The sequence below is a fragment of the Panthera tigris genome, chromosome D3, assembly GCF_018350195.1.
Source record: "Panthera tigris isolate Pti1 chromosome D3, P.tigris_Pti1_mat1.1, whole genome shotgun sequence".
Lineage (NCBI taxonomy): Eukaryota > Metazoa > Chordata > Mammalia > Carnivora > Felidae > Panthera > Panthera tigris.
Genome location: NC_056671.1, coordinates 45,755,884 through 45,775,702, shown reverse-complemented (window position 1 = coordinate 45,775,702; position 19,819 = coordinate 45,755,884). Strand labels below are relative to the sequence as shown.

At 43.6% G+C, this 19,819-nt stretch overlaps 1 protein-coding gene and 1 non-coding gene across 7 annotated transcripts in view; one reads left to right on the top strand and one right to left on the bottom strand.

Annotated features, from left to right (window-relative positions):
• TMEM241 (transmembrane protein 241) overlaps positions 1–19,819 on the top strand; it is a 114,266-nt gene that overhangs the window by 80,333 nt on the left and 14,114 nt on the right. The window contains exon 14 of one of the 6 annotated variants that reach the window (XR_006209889.1): positions 16,134–16,479. The exons of 3 other annotated variants lie outside the window; for them this stretch is intronic. Coding sequence is in view for 2 of the 3 variants with exons in the window: in XM_042962141.1 (XP_042818075.1) it covers positions 16,091–16,195 (105 nt within the window). In the remaining variant the exon portion in view is untranslated. Of the gene's footprint in view, positions 1–6,848; positions 6,883–16,090; positions 16,480–19,819 lie in introns of those variants that run through there. 2 more of the 6 variants (XM_042962144.1, XM_042962141.1) reach the window with 2 other exon arrangements.
• Positions 7,772–7,880, bottom strand: LOC122232896. The gene has a single exon (XR_006210289.1). It is a non-coding gene; the product is annotated as a U6 spliceosomal RNA (small nuclear RNA).

Sequence of the window (19,819 nt, the reverse complement as noted above, 5' to 3'; positions counted from 1 at the left end):
TATTACAGTGTATGTTAACTAACTGGAATTTAAATAAAAACTCTTAAAAAAAGATATGAATAGGCATACATTTCACCAAAGAAGATATATGAATGGTTTGTGAAGTCCATAAAAAGGAACTCAATGTCATTAGCCATTAGGGAAATGCAAATTAAATCATGATGAGATATCGCTACCCACTCACTAAGATGGCTGTAATAAAAAAATATAGACAATATCAAGAGCTGACGAGGATGTGGATAAACTGGGACCCTCATAAATTACTGGTAGGAATGTAAAATGGTATAGCCACTTTAGAAAACTGTCTTGCCAGTTTCTTAAAATGCTAAGCATAAACTGACTAAATAGCTCAGCAATTCTGTTCCTAGAACTCTACCCAAGAGAAATGAAAACAAAAAGACTTTAACATGAACACTCAGAGTAGCATTATTCATAATAGCCGCAAACTGGACAATATCTAAATGGCCATCAGTTGGTGAATGTATAAAAGAGATGTACTGTTCACATACAATGGAATACTATTTGGCAATAAACAGGATTGGACTATTACTTCATTGCTGCAACATGGATGAATCTCAAAAACGTTATGCTAAGTGAAAGAAGCCAGTGCAAAAAAATACATAGAGTATGATTCCATTTATTGAAATTTCCAAAAAAGGCAAATTTATGGAGACAGAAAGCATAGTGATGGTTTCTTGGAGCAAAAATTGACTACAGATAGGCTCAAGGAAGTTATTTCAGTTCATAGAAATGTTCTAAAACTGGGTTGTGGTGATGGTTGCACCATCATTTAAATTAATTTATTAAATGTGTTCATTAAAAATCATTGAATTTTGGGGGTGCCTGGATGGCTCAGTCGGTTAAGCATCTTACTCTTTATTTTGGTGGAGGTCGTGATCTCACATGGTTGTGAGATCGAGCCCCATGTTGGGCTCAGTGCTGAGTGTGAAGCCTGCTTGGGATTCTCTCTCTCTCCCTCTGTCTCTGTCCCTCCCCTGCTGGTGTGTACACTCACTCTCTCAAAAAATAAATAAAAATAAACAGTTAAAAAAATCATTGAATTTTTGGGGCGTCTGGGCAGCTCAGTTAGATAAGCCTCCCACTCTTGATATCAGTTCAGGTCTTGATCTCAGAGTCATGAGTTTAAGCACCATATTGGGCTCTGTGCTAGGCGTGGAGCCCACTTTAAAAAAATCATTGAACTTTACATTTATAGTGGGTGGATTTTATGGCATTAAACCATCCCTGAAAGCTGCAAAGTACTCAAAGAATAGTGCTTAAATATTGTCTTTTGGTATTAGGAAGGATATTTTTCTTGTGTATGCCTTTGCCTGTTTGGCCACTACTTTCATGAGCCTCCTTTTTACCTATTTAAATTTTTCATTTTCTTTTAAACTTGGAGGGAGGTGAGGTTCATCATTTCCTTCTCTGTAGCTGATTCAAAAGTATAAGGGTTTTTAATTGGCTGCTAAGGTTTAATGCTAATCCTCCTTAAATGTTGAAGATTGGATTAGTTGAGCCATTAAAGTCTCTTCTAGCTTCAGTAGTCTCTCTTTTTCTCCCTCCCCTCCTCCTCCTTTTTCTTTTCTGTTTGAAAATAAGCTCTGTTATCCTCAGTGGCATAATACTGTCCCATTCTTTGGACCACCTACACATCAGAATGTGCTGACATTTGAAATACAACATAATTGTACTTAGCAATACAACATTTCCCCATGACGTCATTGTGACTCTAGTGAGTGCCAGCATGTTCGGAAAATGACTCAGAAGGATGTTCCGTTGGCCCCAGAGGAGAATTTGGATTCTGTGGAAAAACTCAAAGACACTCAGAAAGGAAGGTCATTCAGAAGAGGCTGAGGGCACCTTCTTCCTTGCTCCAGAAGGATCCATTCTCTGCTATTTTCCAAGGAGTTGTCACATGAACTTCATCACTTCTAAGGTATCCATGCTTCTCTCTGGTCCTTATCTTAGTATCTTCTTTAGGTCTGAGAATGCTCAGCATGGGAAAAAAAAAGGGCCTTTGAAGTCACTTTATATTGTTACCATTGTTATTCTTGTTTTTCTATCTGTGAATTTAAGAAACATTCTCAGGGTACCTGGGTGGCTCAGTCAATTAAATGTCCAACTCTTGATTTTGGCTCGGGTCATGAGCTCATCATTTGTGAGATCAATTCCCTTGTCAGCGTCTGTGCTGACAGCACGGAGCCTGCTTGGGATTCTCTTTCTCTTCTCTCTGCCCCTCCCCTGCTCACTCTCTGTCTCAAAACAAACAAACAAACAAACAAACAAACATTTTTTAAAGAAGAAACCTTCTAAAAAGCAACCTTTTTAGCAACTTTTTTTATTTCTCCCTTCAGTTTGATAAATTTGGGCGTGTGAAATCTAACTTCATCTTCATAAAATCTTGGAATCTCTTCCCACTTGTAAAGCACTGATGCAGGAAAAAGTGAATGAATTTAAGACGAAAGCAATGAAATGTGTAGACATATAAGGAAGATGTGGTATGCTAATGGGTTTCTCTAGTAGATTTAAGTTATCATGTGAGAATTTTTTCCGGATTGAATAGTGCCTTGTCTCATCCTGGTTAACTTCAAACTGACTGGTGTTCTCAGCATCCACTGGGAAGAAGCAACTGAGGCCAGAGTGAGTTTATGTTGAGGATGAGCCAGGAGAGAAGATTCATTCCCAGACAGCAGCTCTGGCCCTCTAGGGCCCTTAGAATCCAGGTTTTGCTCTCCATTTCAAAGCTGCTTCCATAAGAATGCTTTTTTCCTTTAAGTTAATGCCATAGTTGCTGCCGCCATTTTGTCCTGACTCAGTGGTAGACCAGGAAACCAAGTCTTAGTTTGTTCTCTATGGCTCTGGGAAAGATTTTTCTATAGCTTGCCTTGTATGTGTCTCTTGATTTGGTTTAGTTTGTTTTTTGAATGTTAAGAGTCTCATTTTTCACATGCACAGGGCTGGGATGAGGGCCATCATGCAGTGTGGGGTCGGCACCTGAGAACAATGAGTGCCCCCTTAAATGTTGCACCCTAGGTACCTTGCTTGCCTCCCCCAGTCCCTTCCCTGACAATGTGTCATAATTTACTGCCTGCCAGAAACAACTGCTATTTCCATGGGACTTCATGGTATACTAGATTCTTTCAGTTTGGGTAGTATTAAAAGTGCCTGATATCAAGGTATGTGGTCTCTCTTTGAATGGCCTTCTTTTTGGACATGATTCTACCAGTCAGCCTTTATTGGGAAAACCTTTGGAGTCTGGGGTGGGGAAAATGGGTTAGTATATGTGTAGGGCCTGCCGAGCGCATCTTATAATCCAGAGGAGGAGATAAGAGTGACAGGGTGAGACTGTTACAGTACATTGCTAAGTGGGGTAGTACTGACTTCAGGAGTTGGGTAAAGGGAAGCTCCAAGTGGGCTGAGGTGGTGGAGAGACCGAACTGGCCCCTGCACACCCAGGTTGCCTGGGAGAAGTGGAAATGGAAGGACAGCCTTCCAGGATGAACGGCAGGGGTCCCAAGGCAGGATGTGCACGTGGGGAACCATGAGGAAATAAATTTGACCAGAGGAGGAGGAGAGTGTGAGGGTGTGGGGGTGGAAATGGGCCTGGAAGAGACAGTTAGGAAGCCCTGAAAGCCACGCCCTGGAGATGACTGTGAACTTTTGAATGAGACGGTCTAAAGGCAAGTCATGTTGGAAATGAGTTCCAAGCATTTAGAAGGGAGGTGAATCAAGGTAGTGAGTGATGGCAATAAAGGTGAAAGGTCAACTTGACTGACAGTCTGAAGAAAAAGAAATTGTGATTGTTTAATCTATCACGTAAGTGTTATGTGATCAAAGAATTAGATAACAAAGACCCAGATCCTTTTAGAGCAGTAGGGAGTGTGTGATAGTCGTTTGGGTCCAGGCAGTGGCCGATAGGGAGGTTCACAAATGACCCCAAGGTTTGTGGCTTGAGACATGAGACTTCCATGGCATCACAGAAACGGGTGGGGGGATTATGAAAGAACATCTTTGGGGAGGGAAGCTGGTGAAATCTATTTTAGACAGATGTGTATGGTGAGGGAGCATCTAAATGGAACTGCTTTGTGCTGGACATATGGGGTGAAAGGGAGGGCAGAGCTCAGGGCTTCATGTGTCCGTTTGGGCTCCGCCTAGAGCAGTGGAGTTGGAATCAAGAACGTCAAGAGGGGCGCCTGGGTGGCCCAGTTGGTTAAGTGTCCGACTCTTGATTTCCACTCAGGTCATGATCTCAAGGTTCATGAGATTGACCCCCGCATTGGGCTCTGCTCTGACAGTGAAGCCTGCCTGGGATTCTCCCTCTTCCTCTCTTTCTCTGCCCCTCCCCTTCTCACACATATACGTGTGCACTCTCTCCCTCTCTCTCTAAATAAATAAATAAATAAATAAATAAACAAACATGTTTTTAAAAAAGGAACGTGAATGGGGTGCCTGGGTGGCTCAGGCGGTTGGGTGTCAGACTTCGGCTCAGGTTATGATCTCGCAGTACGTGGGTTCGAGCCCCGTGTCGGGCTCTGTGCTGACAGCTCAGAGCCTGGAGTCTGCTTCTGATTCTGTGTCTCCCTCTCTCTCTGCCCCTCCCCCGCTTGTGCGCTGTCTCTGTCTCTCAAAAATGAATGTGTAAAAAAAAAAAAACTAAAAAAAAAAAAAGGAATGTGAAGAAATAGATGAGCTCACTGCAGGAGCAAGAGGATGTGGGTGGAGCAGAGCAGAGGGCTAAGCCTTTCTTGGGAGATACTTCAATACCAGAGATCAATAATGTGTGGGAGAGAGAAGTGATAGCCAAGGAAAGCTGGGCAAGTTCTCTGTGGGGAAGTCTAAGGAAGAGTTTAAAGGAGTAAAGCAAAATGCTGCCAAGAGGTCAGAGAGATTTGGATTGGGATAAGCCTAGACCAAGGACATTACTGGTCTTGCAGGAAAAAGTTTTATAAGCACAGGGTGGGAGGGGGGCGGAAGATAGATCATAAATATCCAAGAATACACAGATGCGGGAAGGAGATTGTGACTGGTGGTGGGCAGGGGGATAGTCAGATCTAGCAAAGATAATTTCTTTTCTGAGGAAAGAAGGACTTGGGCATATTTGAAACTAGAAAAGAAGACGCCATATACAGAGAGATTTGGAGATGCTGAAGAATGAGGGGAAATAGGGAGAATAATGAACTTCAATGGGAGACGGAAGGGGAATGGGGGCTCGCTTTAGAGAAGACAGCCCTTTTCCTGAGCCTCAGTAGAAGGGCAGTGAAAAATGGGAAGTAGGCTTTCCCAAGAGATGCATGGAACTGGGGTTTCAGGGGAACAAGGAAAGAGCCTCACTGTTTGGTTTTGATCAGGTAGCTCAGAAATGTTAGAAATGTTATGACTCGAGTGAGCTCTGACAGTGTTGATGAATCTAATATTTAAGGCTAAATGCTGATGATGTGTACATTCAATTGTAGGATTATATATAATGATGATTTGCCAGGAGCCTGATCATTGATTATCAGTACCTACTTAATAAAGCATTTGCCAGAATTTAAAAGTCCTTAATAGGGGCACCTGGGTGGCCCGGTCGGTAACATCTGACTCTTGATTTTAGCTCGGGTCATGATCTCACAGTCTCAAGATCAAGCCTCGTGTGGGGCTGCAAGCTGAGTGTGGAGCCTGCCTGAGATTCTCTCCCTCTTTCTCCCTCTGCCCTTTCCCACCCCCGCTTGCAGGCATGTGTGCATGCACTCGTACTTTCTCTCTCTCTCAAAAAAAAAAGTCCTTAATAGAACCCATCAGAATAAAGTAGGAATTGGCAATCTCACCTTCCATCCCTATCACCCAAGTCTGCCTTCTGTCATAGAAGATTATGTGTAAATGCTACAAGCAGTTAATTGGGATGTTTTCCGCTGTTATTAGAGTTTGAGCAGTCAGAATCTTATGTAATGGGCTTCCTTTCCCTTTGCTGCTTAGGAAAATGCTTCTCACACAGTCCAGGTAAACCTTCCTAGACATGGGGGAAACCTTCCTAGAAAGGGTCCCATGTAAATCTTCAAACCTGGAGTGCATGGTGGGTGCAGAAGTAGAGCAGGCAGACAAAGAAAGATCAAGGAAGAAAATATTGCAAAATTAGAAAATTCTAGAACTGAACTCCCCAATGTTTCAAGGTAAAAGCAGAATATATGAGATCATGTCTGTGAGGGTAGCTGGGGCGTGATAATGTGGTACGAAAACAAAGAGCATTATTATGTAGAGTTATATAAACCTGGACCGGGACTTCATTCTGACCTACCTTTGAGTCCCAGGTCTGCCACCTTCTAGATGTGTGCTCATCTGTAAACAAATGTAATAATAACGTCGAGTGTACTGAGAGGATGGGATAATATTTAGACAGCCATAGAAGAATGGGTGCCAGTCCTCCCTGGCACTATCGACCACTGGTTTAATTCTTCCACCAAATTAACCAGTGACTTCCTGAGTCTGAATTTATCATTTGTATTTCCTAGTTCTAGGTAAGTGAATTTAGCTATGGGCAGCCTACTCTAGACACTACTGGAAATTCAGCATGCATGAGAACGGGGTCTCTCACACATATTTAATCAGACATTGTCTAACAAAACAAGCAATTGATGCCCCATTCACAATGTTTTTAAACCTATATAAAGAGTCATTGATTCAGAACAGTTGCTAGGCCCAGTGACAATGTGTGTTTGTTGGTTCCTATGGAGACCACCCTGCTGGCTGTTCTGTGATGGAGCCTTAATTATACACTGGGATTGCCAGGGAGCCTTCAGAGCTGTCTCCATAACAACATCTCCCTGTGTAGTAACAGACCGCCATCCTGAACTGTGTTTCCTCTGTAGGGGTTGCTCTTAAAAGGGGTGAGAAGATCTACTGGTAAGTTTCAGCCTCTGACGGATTTATCCTTATGAAGATCTCTTAAAAGGATAAGAATTTTTCTGAGTTTTGACTAGCTGTCTCTCCGGCTGTTTTGCCAGATCTTGGGAGCACAGACTAATGTCTTTCTTTTTTCAATGACATGTTGACATTTCTCTTGACCTATTACCAAGATATTGAACCAAGAAGGAGTCTTGGCAATGTCAGTTTACTGGGTAAAATTAAGCCTGTTTTGTGTATAGGATGAACTTGTAAAAGCATTGTCAACAGATGCTGTGAGGGTTCGATGTTTGGAATTTTAAAATGTCTCCAAGACCATTGATAACACTCTTGCCATTTCTGGTAGAAATATTTTTTCTAAAGAAGAAGGAACAGCTTAGTGTCTTTTAATATGGGATCACACAAATTTCGTGTCTTCTAAATAACATAATTGTTTACTCTTTGCTTAAGTTTTTAGATGTATTTGTACAGAAGTTTCAAGGCTTGATTTTGAATCATAAGTTGAACTTTTGAGGAGGTGACAAGTAAACAAATCTTTCAGGTTCAGGAATGAGACTTCTTAGGTTCAGTATCCGGCATGCACGAGAATACACACACGTGCGGGTGTGCACACACACACAAAGAAAAGACTATGGGAAATCCTGGGAGTAGAGTTATGATGCCCATCACGTTTTGCTCTCACTAGGTCGTCTCTGCTGAACAGTGTTAGTTCTCTCCCTCTTCCTACTCTGTTGCTACTGTTACCCCTTCCCTGCCCCACCCAGTTTTATTGAGATATAATTGACATATAACTGTTAGCTTAAGGTGCACAACATGATGATTTTGATTTTGTATTATTGCAAAACAATCATCGTAACAAGTTAACATCCATCACCTCACGTAGTTACAGAAAACTAGGGAACGCTTCATGAATTTGTGTGTCATCCTTGTGCAGGGGGCCATGCTAATCGTTTTCGGTAATGTTCCAAATTTAGTACATATGGTGCCAAAGTGGGCACAGTTACTTCCTTTCCTTTATTTTCCTCATCATTCTTGTCATCGTCACCGCCTGTTGGGTGTGGAGAGCCTGTCACTGTCTTTCCACACTTACTGAATGGGGAAAGGGAATCAGGAAAGAGGAGCCTCCCCGACTCAGTCTTCCCTCTAATCAGCCTAAGACTCCACCTCTCTTGCTGGGACAGTGAAAAGCTCATTTGAGGGGCACCTGGGTGGCTCAGTCCATCTTCAGCTCAGGTCATGATCTCGCGATTCATGACTTTGAGCTCTGCATTGGGCTCACCGCTGTTAGCACAGAGCCCGCTTCAGATCCTCTGTCCCCCCTGTCTCTGGCCCTCCCCTGCTTGTGCACTCTCTCTCAAAAATAAATAAATGTTAGAAGAAAAAAGAAGAGAAAAGAAAAGAAAAGAAAAGAAAAGAAAAGAAAAGCTCACTTGAAGAGATAACTTTCCGCACAGCAGTTAGTGTTTCTCACGTCTTCCTCTCTCCGTTGTTATTCAGCACCGTAACACGTCAGGAATGGTTTGATGAAAATAAATTATTAAACCCAACAAAGCTGTGAAATATGACTTTTCTGTCAGAAGAGTGTGCTTAAAAATCTAACTATGGCTATGACCTAATTAAATCACTTTTCTTTCACAGTTTAGGCAGCTCTGGCAATGAGAATAACGTTTCATGGAAAATTAAAACCTAGAGGCAGAGCATAATTTCCTTTACAGCCTCTAGCTGGGCAACAAACACAGCACGTGGGGATGTCTTTCCATGACATCACTGCTGAAGCGACAGGAACTTGAAGTGGCAAGTTCAGGAGCTGCCTTGTTGTTGTGGAGCTGTATGGAAACAGTCAGCAAAGAATTTAGTTATCTGGGAATTATCCGTTTATGAATAAGGTTTTCCCAGAGGGCACAGGGGAGGAGACATACAGTTATGGATTAGAGAAAAAAAATTAAATTCCATTTCCTATTGTCAGAAAAATTCATAGGGAGGGATGCTAACGGACATTTTGCTACTTTGGATAAGGTTGTTGTTTTCTTGTTTCCAGTTATGAACTCCTAATTCTTTTCTCAGCTATTTTTAGTGCCATTGACCATCACAGTGTTCTCTGCTGCAAAAATATGATAACAATGCTGGCTTTCACAACTTTTGACCTGAATGAATTTGTATCAGTTCATTTACTAAGGAAATACCCTGAATTTCTACAAATTTCCTGGCTCCACGGTTTATATATAAAATTTTTCAAGTCTATTTATTTATTTTGAGAGAGAGAGAGAGAGAGGAGAAAGAGCACAAGCAGGGGAGGGGCAGAGGGAGACAGAATCCCAAGCAGGCTCTGCACGGTCAGCGCGGAGCCTGACACGGGGCTCGAACTCACGAATGGTGAGATCATGAACTGAGCCAGAATCAAGAGTTGGAAGCTTAACCGACTGAGCCACCCAGGCATTCCTGTATATAATTTAACATAACTGAAATTAAAGTGATTTTTGCGACACAAAGTCCAGTTAATTAGGGATGTTCACAAGGCCTCTGCTGGAGGATACACTGGCGAGTACTCTGTTCACTGTAGGATAGGATTGCATACACGAGTGCTGAGTAAATGCCTGAATCTGCCCGTGTTATTTTACACATCTTTGCAGGTTTGTGCCCTCGCGTCAGAGACAGGGAAAGGCGGAATTCTGCTCGTTACCTCATGCAGTACCTCCAGCTGCCCCCAGTAATGCTCTCCTTCTCCGGATGCACACATTCCTTCCTTTGTGCATTTATCATTTCCTTGTAAAGACCCTCCCTCCGTATCCCTAAAATTAAGTTCTCCGAGGTGTGGCCCAACACAGGGTGATCAGCAAAGAGCTCTCCTGTGTGTGCCCAAACCAGAGGGTGGGCTGTGTGGGCAGAAATGAGTTGCCTGGGTCACGAGAGAAGGAGCTGAAGTAGTCAAAGCTAACACAGTGAAACCTTCCTTGGGAAATTCAAAGGTGCAGACTCTTATGATGGGAAGGCGGAGTTTTGACACAAATAGAAAGGAGTAACATGTGGATTTGAAAGACCTGTGGTGATGTTTTTGTTTCTATGTAAGTAAATGTGTCTGTAAGGCCAGGCCAACAGGCAGGTTGTTCTTGTTTATATGGATCCCAAATAGCGAGTCAGTCAAATACCCAGCAAGAAAAGTTTTTTCAGTCAACAGTGAATTGCCTGGTACCATGTAAACACAGCTAGTGTTAGATTTGTCATTTAATTACGTTGTTTCTGTGCCCTTCTAGGGGGTCTTGGGGGCGGGGTGGTAGTTGTAAGGGGAACAGGATCTCCCAGGCTACACCTCCACATCTGTCTTCTCCTCCTGGGACTTCCGGAGGCTGGGGGGTCTGCACAGGGAGCAGACCCCCAGTCACATCTGTCTCCAAGGAAAATTCCACCTCGTTTCTTTTCTGCTTCGTCTCAGGCCATTATTCCCTATTTGGGGTTTTGTGTGTTTTCTGTACAGTTTTCCAGATGCACGATGTTTGGCCCAGAATGTGGTAGGTGATTAGTCAAGAGTTGATAAAATACCCACCACTTTCCCTCACCTCCATGTCAGGAGAAGAAAAGGAAGGACAAGGATCAGGCAAATTAGAAAAATCAAAATAATCAGATCACTCCTTCCCAGCCAGCCACCTGGGTATGAGCCTGTGAGCCCAAGGAGGTCAGGGAATATCTTTTTTTCTTTTTTTAAGTTTATCTATTTTGAGAGGGCAGGGGGAAGAGGTGTGTGCACACAAGCGAGGGGGCACGCAGAGAGAGGGAGAGAAAGAATCCCAAGCAGGCTCTGTGCCATCAGCGTAAAACCCAACGTGGGGCTCAATCATATGACGGTGAGATCATGACCTGAGCCGAAATCAAGAGTCGGAGGCTTAACTCAAGGTTATATTCCTAACACCTGGCAGAGTGTCCCCACTCGCCATTAACATGCCCAAATAAGGTGCAAAGTGTCGGGGGTTTTCCCAGGTGCAAAATTTGAACTGTAAAGAATTTGGTGAGTATTAAAGTGCCTCTTCCATTTTTTTTAATTGAAACTGGAGTTAGGAGTCATTGTCTTCAAGTCTCTGGGTAGTCTTTTGTACAATGACTACCCCTCCCCCTAAAAAAGAAACAAGATTGTCACACTGTGTTAGTTCTAATTCTAAGAAGGAATTCAAGGATCCAATCACCTGTTACTATCTCTGCACTGCCCTCTCTCCCCCAGAAAGGATTTTCACCTGTGAAAACAACTGTTTTTCTTTAGGTGAGAGTTAAGAGGTGTTCTCTTGACTTTGGTCCCTGTACTCTTGCAAATCATTACCTTACGGATGCTGCAGTAAGCATGGTCGACACTACTATCCCAAATTGCCGAATGTTTGCACCGTTAGGCTGTGCTGTTCAGATCTCTTTACTGTCCTCTGTGCACCCTTAAAATATTAGGATTTCGAGTTCAGCACTTTCAGGGGGAGGTGTTTGGCGGTTATTCAGTGTCACCTTTCATTGGAGTATATAAGTTTTGCCTTTCAAGAATAGCTAGAACTCTCGAGAAATTAGAAAAAGAGTTAACTCCAGGGAACTGAGGGAGTAGGTGGGTGTCTTCTCGAATCCCCCACTGCAGCCAGCCCAGCTCTGAGCCCATTCTGTGTGATTAACAGATACTTCTTCACGGAAGTACTCCCTGGCCCAGCATCAGAGTTGAGCTACAGCTGCGTGAACCACTCAGACCTCACCAAGTCCTGATGCGTCTTCTGGGAAGTCAGTCGTGGTTATTCACATTTTCCTCAATTTATACTCAGGCAGGCTGTTGACTGTTCACTCTGAGAATTATGTAATGCATAACTGGCTTTTGATACTCGTGTTTTATTTATTTGTTTATTTATGAGAGAGAGAGTACATGCATGAGCAGGGGAGGGGCAAAGGGAGAGGAAGAGAGAGAGTCCTAAGCAGGCTCTTCACCCAGTGCAGAGCCCGACTCAGGGCCCAGCCTCACCACCATGAGATCATGACCTGAGCTGAAATCAAGAGTCTTGGATGCTTAACTGACTGAGCCACCCAGGTGCCCCTCAATACCCATGCTTCTTAAGAGGTTTTTCTATTTCCTGAAAATTTTTTTTCATGTTGTTCTATTGGAACATGTAACATTCAGCAGATTTATTCAGCAGCAATTTATAGAGTGCTGAGACAGTAGAGAGTTGTGATAGATAGCCCAGCTCTCGGGAGACAGAAAGACCTGGATCAGAATTCCATTCTAGCAGTGTAACCTTGGAAAGATTACTTAGCCTTCGTATGGATCAGCTTTCTCATCTGTAAAATGGAAATCATTGTATGACTTCACAGAAATGTTGCAGGGATTGTAGGAAATAACGTGTGTTGCACATTTTATGTTCGCTAGGACAGCATTACTTGCAAACAATGAGCCTTTCCTTCGCCGATGGAGAAACATTTGACGTGTTGTTTGCATTTTGAGTTCAGCTACAATTTGAGAGCTGCTGATTCGTGTTGATAGAGAGCCTTCACGTATGCTCTGTTCCGTTTTCCCATTCTCATGTCAAGAGAAATTCAAAATGACCAGATCCAAGCAACACCACAGGTTTCAAAGTGCTTTTTTCAATTTTTCAAATGACTCAGAGAATCTGTTTTTTCTAACATTTTGGAAGTTCTACCCAGGTGTTTATTTAAAAGAGAAGCAGCCAGAAAAAGAGGATCAGCCCTAAATATTATTGGCCGGGTCTTCAGTAGGGAAATTGCAGCTGTCTGCCCTGTACTAGCTTGGTTGTAAGAGAATGGGGAAATGAGAGGCAAGTGGTGTCCAATCTGATGTGGAGCCACATACCCACCAGAATGGCTAAAATTCTAGACACTGACAATACCAAACGTTGGGGAGGATACACAGTAACATTTCTGGTTTAGAAAACACTAACGCTAAACTTTAGAAAAAGAGGTCTGTGTTACAACAGAGCAGTCCCACACCTGGCTTATGCCTGGGAGAGTACACTTTATCTCTCTCATCTACTTCTAATGGATGTATTTTGCCTGTAACCCCTGCTTCTTTAAGCTTCTTAAAAATTCTCACCAGAACAAGTCAGGGAATGAATAAAATCCCTAATCCCCTTTAAAGAATTTTTTTAAGTGAAAGCCTAAGGGGCACCTGGGTGGCTCAGTGGGTTAAGCATCCGACTTCGTCTCAGGTCATGATCTCATGTCTTGTGAGTTCGAGCCCTGCATTGGGCTCTGTGCTGACAGCTCAGAGCCTGAAGCCTGCTTTGGATTCTGTGTCTCCCTTTCTTCTGCTCCTTCCCTGTTCACACTCTGTCTCTCCTTCAAAAATGAACATTCCAAAAAAAAATTTTTTAATTAAAAAAAAGAAAGACTAAAATTTAATCCCTGAGAAACACTTTATAGAGGATTCCTTTCTTATAGAGGGGAAAACTGAAATCCAGAAAGGGCAGCTGGCCCACCTGAGGTCACTCAGGGAGTCTCTGACCCCCAGGACTCCCCCACAGACATGGGCACAAAAACAGAGGCCCACGAGAGTGGCATGAGCTCTTTTGAAGTCCAGGATTACCTCTGGCATGCTGATCAAACCAGATACCCAGTCTTCCTGAAACCAGATGCCTGCTTCCCTAAGTAAAAAAAATTCCATGGGATTTTTTTATTTTTATTTTTTTAATTTTAATTTTTAAATTTTTATTATTTTTTTAATGTTTATTTATTTTTGAGATAGAGAGAGACAGAGCATGAATTGGGGAGGGTCAGAGAGAGAGGGAGACACAGAATCTGAAGCAGGCTCCAGGCTCTGAACTGTCAGCACAGAGCCCGACGCGGGGCTCGAGCTCACGGATCGTGAGATCATGACCTGAGCCGAAGTCGGATGCTTAACCGACTGAGCCACCCAGGCGCCCCAAGGCTTTTTTTTTAATACCTGCTAGGAGAAAAGGGGTTCCCAGCTATTGAGTTTTTTCTTTCCCCTCTCTGTTTCTTTCAGCTTTAACGGTGGCCACTACTCACCTCACTTGGTGCTCTAGTTGATACCCAGGGGCTTAGAGTTTGCTGACTTGTTTGTACTGTTCCTTCTTCGTAGAACGCCCTTCCCAAACTTCCTCACCCAGTAACTCTTATCTGTCCCAGATTAATAGGGGCATTGCCTCGGTGTGGGGCTTGTTCCGTGGTATCCAGAGTGTACTCGTAATCTCAGCACTTAGCGTGTTATATTGATACAATTTGCTTGGTCACCTTCTGGAGCAGCTGACCTGGAATAGGGTGCCGCGAGGGCAGGTTCCGGACTTCCATTTTCGCCTCTCTAGCGCCCAGGGAGGTGCTCGGTGCACGTCATTTAGCCTCTGCTCCATTCCAGCAATAACTCAAAGCCTTTTTCCTTTTTCACTTCTAATTCGGTGACAGCTTCTTCTGAAACTGTTAGTCCTTGTTTTTTTCACTTTCATTTTTTTTTTAACTCTCCAAAAGAGCAAGGAATAATGTCTTTCCTCAGGCTGCCATTACAAAATACCACAGACTGGGCAGCTTAAGCAACAGATATTTATTTCTCACAGTTTGGGAGGCCACTAGTACATGATCAAGGTTAGGTTGGTGTCTGGAGGAAGCTCTCTCCTTGGGTTGCAGATGGCTGCCTTCTGGCTGTGTCTTCACATGGCAGAGAGAGAGAGAGAGAGAGAGCTCTCTGGTTTCTTCTTACAAGGTCACTAAGCCCATCATGAGGACCCCCTCACCCATGACCTCATCTAGGCTTGATTACCTTCCAAAGGCCCCATCTCCACATTGGAGGTTAGGGCTTAAACATATGAATGGGGGGAGGGGGGAGTCCATAGAGAGGAGCTTGCTGACATTTTGCAGTGGGTGCCATCTTGTCCAGCAATAGCTAAAAGCCTTCGTGGTTTGTGTGAATCCCTCTGGTGGAACTGAGCTGACATGGTGAGTCTTGCACAAGCTTTGTACATTCCTCAGGAGTTGTCACTCTCAGATTGTGCAGAATCGAGTGTGACCAGACCTGGAACCAGGGCACTGCCCATGACCTCACAGCCTCACTTCTCCCGAGTGGTATTTCTTCAGGAATTACTGGGATTAAGGAAGGAGGCAGGTTGTAAGTAGCAAAAGGGTTTTTCCCAAATGGGCACCATGTTTCTTTAAACATGGCGAGGAGGTCCTGCTGTATGTATTTTGGCAAATCTGTTCTTCCATCTCTAGTATTACTAAGGGTAACAATGGCATGAATTGAACTTCTGTCAAAAGGAGATGAACAAAAGCCTCATGGCCTTGGAGTAAATATAATTATGGTGCTTTTATTTAAAGCTCCTTTGAGCTTAAATTTATTTCATTTCTAAAAATACACTTCAGAGATTAGATCTATCCTTTGAGTGAATCAAAACAACTTAGAAAATTAAACACCTTAGCCACATGCCCTTCCTTTCCAGAAGCACAGAGCACTGTTTAGCTTTGGGAGACTGATGGAACTTTTTAATCAGCAGGACAAAATCTAAAAAATAACTTTGTCAGAAACCCATCCTTCTAAAGGTAAGTCTGTGAGCAGACGGGTACATTTACTGAGTAAGATGAAACTGAGAAAGTTGAGGTGAAGAATCTACTAACTCTATGCCAGGCTGTCCCTGAATTGAGTTTGAGAGGAAATTGGGGCTGTCTCAAATTCTCCATTTGTCTTCAACAATGGGATGTTCTAAGTACGTCAGCATTATACTTCGCATATTTACAGCCCCTTTACTTGATAGAAAATCCAACAAATCAGGTATTTTAGGATGAGCTGAAGTGGAATGCCAACAGGGATAAAAAGAAGCCCTCCAAAGGTACCAGGAAACACCTCGTCAGTGTACATATTAATATGGGCGCTTGAGAAATATGAATACCGAAGAGAAAAGTCTGACACCTGGGGGAAGAGCTAACACCTGCACAGCTGTGCCAGGAAGTTACAAGTCCCAAGAGAAAACATGTCCAAAGGGCCACAGATTTTCGAAATTACAACCAAAGGACCGGTGTCAGATGGTGTGACAAGACGCACAGGTCTTTTCAGTACATAGCATGTGTTGGACACTTCAAAGTCTGGGTACTTAAACTCTACTGCCCACACCTCTTCCCTTCTGGGAATGTAGACTAAGAGAATTCATGCACAAGGACTAGTAGGCAAGTGGGAAACAAAGTTGAGTTGAAAATGTCAACCCTGGTTTAGAGACTTAAGGCTTTCTGCTCCTTATAGGGGGCATGGCTTCCTTCCCATCCTCCAATCCCACCCCGAACAGGTGGAGACAGAAACTCTGGAGAATTTTATTGCTTGGATTCAAGAGAAGAGGAAACCATATAGAGTCTGGGTTTTGTGCTTGAAGCCCTGGAATCCCACCAACAAGTGTAACGAGCCTCAGTAAATGTACAGCAAGATGAGTAAGTCTTCCCATCAGAATGAACTTGGATGAGAGTAAAAGGCCAGGAGGCCGAAGAGTTTCCTTCCCAATGGGCAGAGAGAATCATGAGGAAGAACTTGTTCCTCTCACCACCGGCTGCCTTATTAATCCCCATCAGTTGCATCATATCTGAAACTGTGTCTGAAGAGAAAGACACTGTGCCTTTGAGAAAGTCCTGTTGCCCCAGGTTGGTGTGTATATGTATGTACATATGTGTGTATATATATATATTTTTTAAATATATCTTTTAAATATATATTTGATGTATATTATATATATTAATATGTTTTTAATTATATATATATACATAACCCTAGACTATGATAAAAGAACAAAGGTAATTAAAATTGTAATGATGAATTAATAAGATTGTTCTTCTGATACCTGGCAGAAGGAATAACTCATTGCGCACTTGAATGAAGCGATGCCGAAGATTATTAATAGCCAAGCCCAGAGTTTAGCTTGGGTTGTCTCTCATTAATAATTACACTGATCGGGGCACCTGGGTGGCTCAGTTGGTTAAGCGTCTGACTTCGGCTCACGTCGTGATCTTGCGGTTCTTGAGTTTGAACCCCATATTGGGCATTGTGCTGACGGCTCAGAGCCTGGAGCCTGCTTTGGATTCTGTGTCTCCCTCTGTCTCCGTCCCTCCCCCACTCATGCTTTCTATCTCTCTTTCTCTCAAAAATAATAATAATTACACTGATCATGGGGCTCCTGGGTGGCTCAGTCGGTTGAGCAACCGACTCTTGATTTCGGCTCAGGTCCTGATCCCAGGGACGTGGATCAAGCCTCATGATGGCTCTGTGCTGAGTGTGGAGCCTGCTTGAGATTCTCTGTCTCTGTCTCTCTTTCTCTCTCTCTCCCTCTGCCCCTCTTCCTCGCCTATGCTTGCTCTCTCTCTCTCTAAAATAAAAAGTAATAATTATAATTATTACACTGATCATTATAATAAATCATAGGATTTATAATAAGGGTTGATTGAACATTTTGAAATTGTCAAGTAGATTCTCAGCCTTAGCTGAGGTGTTTGTCTGGTGGACTTGGAATAGTTCCTTGGGTCCTAGGTGAAAAAGAGATAATCTGCTCTCAGTTTATAAATTTTTATCGCCTTACTCTTTACCCTAAAAGGAAGGTCTATTAGTAATATTCACAGGTGAGTCTTCGACACAGACAGACTCCAGGCCAGTCTGACATATGCCTTCCTCTCCATGGTCTGTGAGGAAGTTACAGCCTGCCCTTCTTTGGAGATGTGGCTGTGCCAAGCTGTCCCACACCAGCTGGACAGAGTAGTTCTTGAGACAGTGCTGGAGTTGGTGGGGGGGGGGGTGTTGAGATCTCCTCACATTTTCATGGTCAAGCATATCACCTGGTGATCCGTTCACATGTAGATGTTCGGTAGGTCTGGGGTGGGGCCTGGGATTCTGCATTTCCTACAGGCTCCCAGGTGTAGATGGCAAGGGCATGCAAGACATCTGGTGTTCAGTCTGCCCAGCACTTTCCCTCCCTCCCCCCCAGGGAAATGTTCCTTCCTTGATTCCAACCATGAAGTTCAAGGATGAACTTCCACACTCTTACATTCCTCTGCCCCCCTAGCCATGGTCATTTGGTCCAGGAGACAATCAGAATCTTTCCTGACATTTTTGGACTTGAAATCAGAGTGAACCAGCTGCAGATCCTCCCTGAGGAGCTCTTTCTAGCCTCCTGGAGGGTAATTGGGCAAAGAAGCAGAGAAGAGGAGCAGAGAATGTCTCTGTGCTTCTCCCGTCCGGGGTCCAAGTGCCCTTAATATATCAAAAGGGATTTAAAAATAAGATTTTAGGGCACTGGGTGGCTCATTTGGTTGAGCGTCTGACTCATGGTTTTGGCTCAGGTTATGATAACAAGTCGAGCCCCATGTCAGGCTGTGTTCTGTGGTGTCTGCTTAAGAGTCTCTCTCTTCCTCTGACCCTCTGCCCTGCTTGTGCTTTCTCTCTCTCTCTCTAAAACAAATAACAAAAAAAAACAAGACTGTGACTTACCAGCTCTGATGACTAGTGCAGTTCTGGAAAGTATATTGGCCACTTACCTTACATGGGTCTCTGTTGGTATGTCCTGAACATACAAAGATGCATAGTGCATGCCCTGGTTGGGGAGACCACACATTTCCATAGTTTAACATGTACAATGTCAAGGGGCATGGAAGTCACTGGAAGAAGTGCCTGATCCACTTAGATGTGTGGATGGGGCGAGGCAGGGGGGAAGGTCCAGAAAATGTTTTCTAGAAATGGATTTTCTTTTTTTTTTTTTTTTTAATGTTTATTTATTTTGAGAGAAAGAGAGAGAGAGCTCAGGGGAGGGGCAGAGAGAGAGAGGGAGAGAAAGAATCTCAAGCAGGCTCCACTCTGTCATTATGGAACCCAGCATGGGGCTCAGTCGCACAAACCAACCATGAGATCATGACCTGAGCTGACATCAAGAGTGGGACACTTGGGGTGCCTGGGTGGCTCAGTCGGTTAAGCGTATGGCTTTGGCTCAGGTGGTGAGTTTGTGAGTTTGAGCCCTGTGTTGGGCTCTGTGCTGACAGCTCAGAGCCTGGAGCCTGCTTTGGATTCTTTGTCTCCTTTTCTCTCTGCCCCTCCCCTGCTTGTGCTCTCTCTCTCTCTCTCTCTCTCAAAAATAAACATTAAAAAAAAAAAAAAGAGTGGGACACTTAACCAACGGATTCACCCAGGCGTCCCTAGAAATGGGTTTTCAAAAAGTGAGCAGGAATTGTGTGGGGAGGCCTTTGAAACTGTTCCAGGCAGAGAGACCTTGCAGCAAAGGCAGCGTGATGGTAGAACCCGTGTTTGAAAAACTACAGCTAGTTGAAGTAGGAGGTGCAGGCTGTAAGTGAGGCAGTCACCCTGAAGGGCTTTTATACGTGCTGCAGTCCATTTTTTCTGAAGTCGTAGGTATTTATTTATTTATTTCTTTTAATTTTTTTTTTTTTTAACATTTATTTATTTTTGAGACAGAGAGACAGGGGAGGGTCAGAGAGAGGGAGACACAGAATCTGAAACAGGCTCCAGGCTCTGAGCTGTCAGCACAGAGCTCGACGCGGGGCTAGAACTCACAGCCCTCATGGACCGTGAGATCATGACCTGAGCTGAAGTCGGCCGCTTAACCGACTGAGCCACCCAGGTGCCCCTGAAGTCGTAGGTATTTAAACAACAAAATGCTAACAAGCAACAAGCCTGACTGATTCCTGCCCCCCAAATGCACAACTGTCTGGCAGGTTCCCACCAACAATATTCCCCTTTATTTTTCCCTTAGACAAACAGAAAATTTGTCTTAGGATCAAAATGAATGTTTAAAAAACAAGCCTGATCTGCTTTAAATACCAAAATCTGTTTCAATAACACAGAGGTTGTGACATCCGTTGACAAAGCCAGGAAGTTCAAAGCCCCTGCTGCCGCAGACACAATGTATTGAGTTCTGCTGTTGTTGGCGTCCCTCAGCTGTGGCAGGTCCTGGTGTTTGTTATTCAGATCTGTGTGTACAGGGGA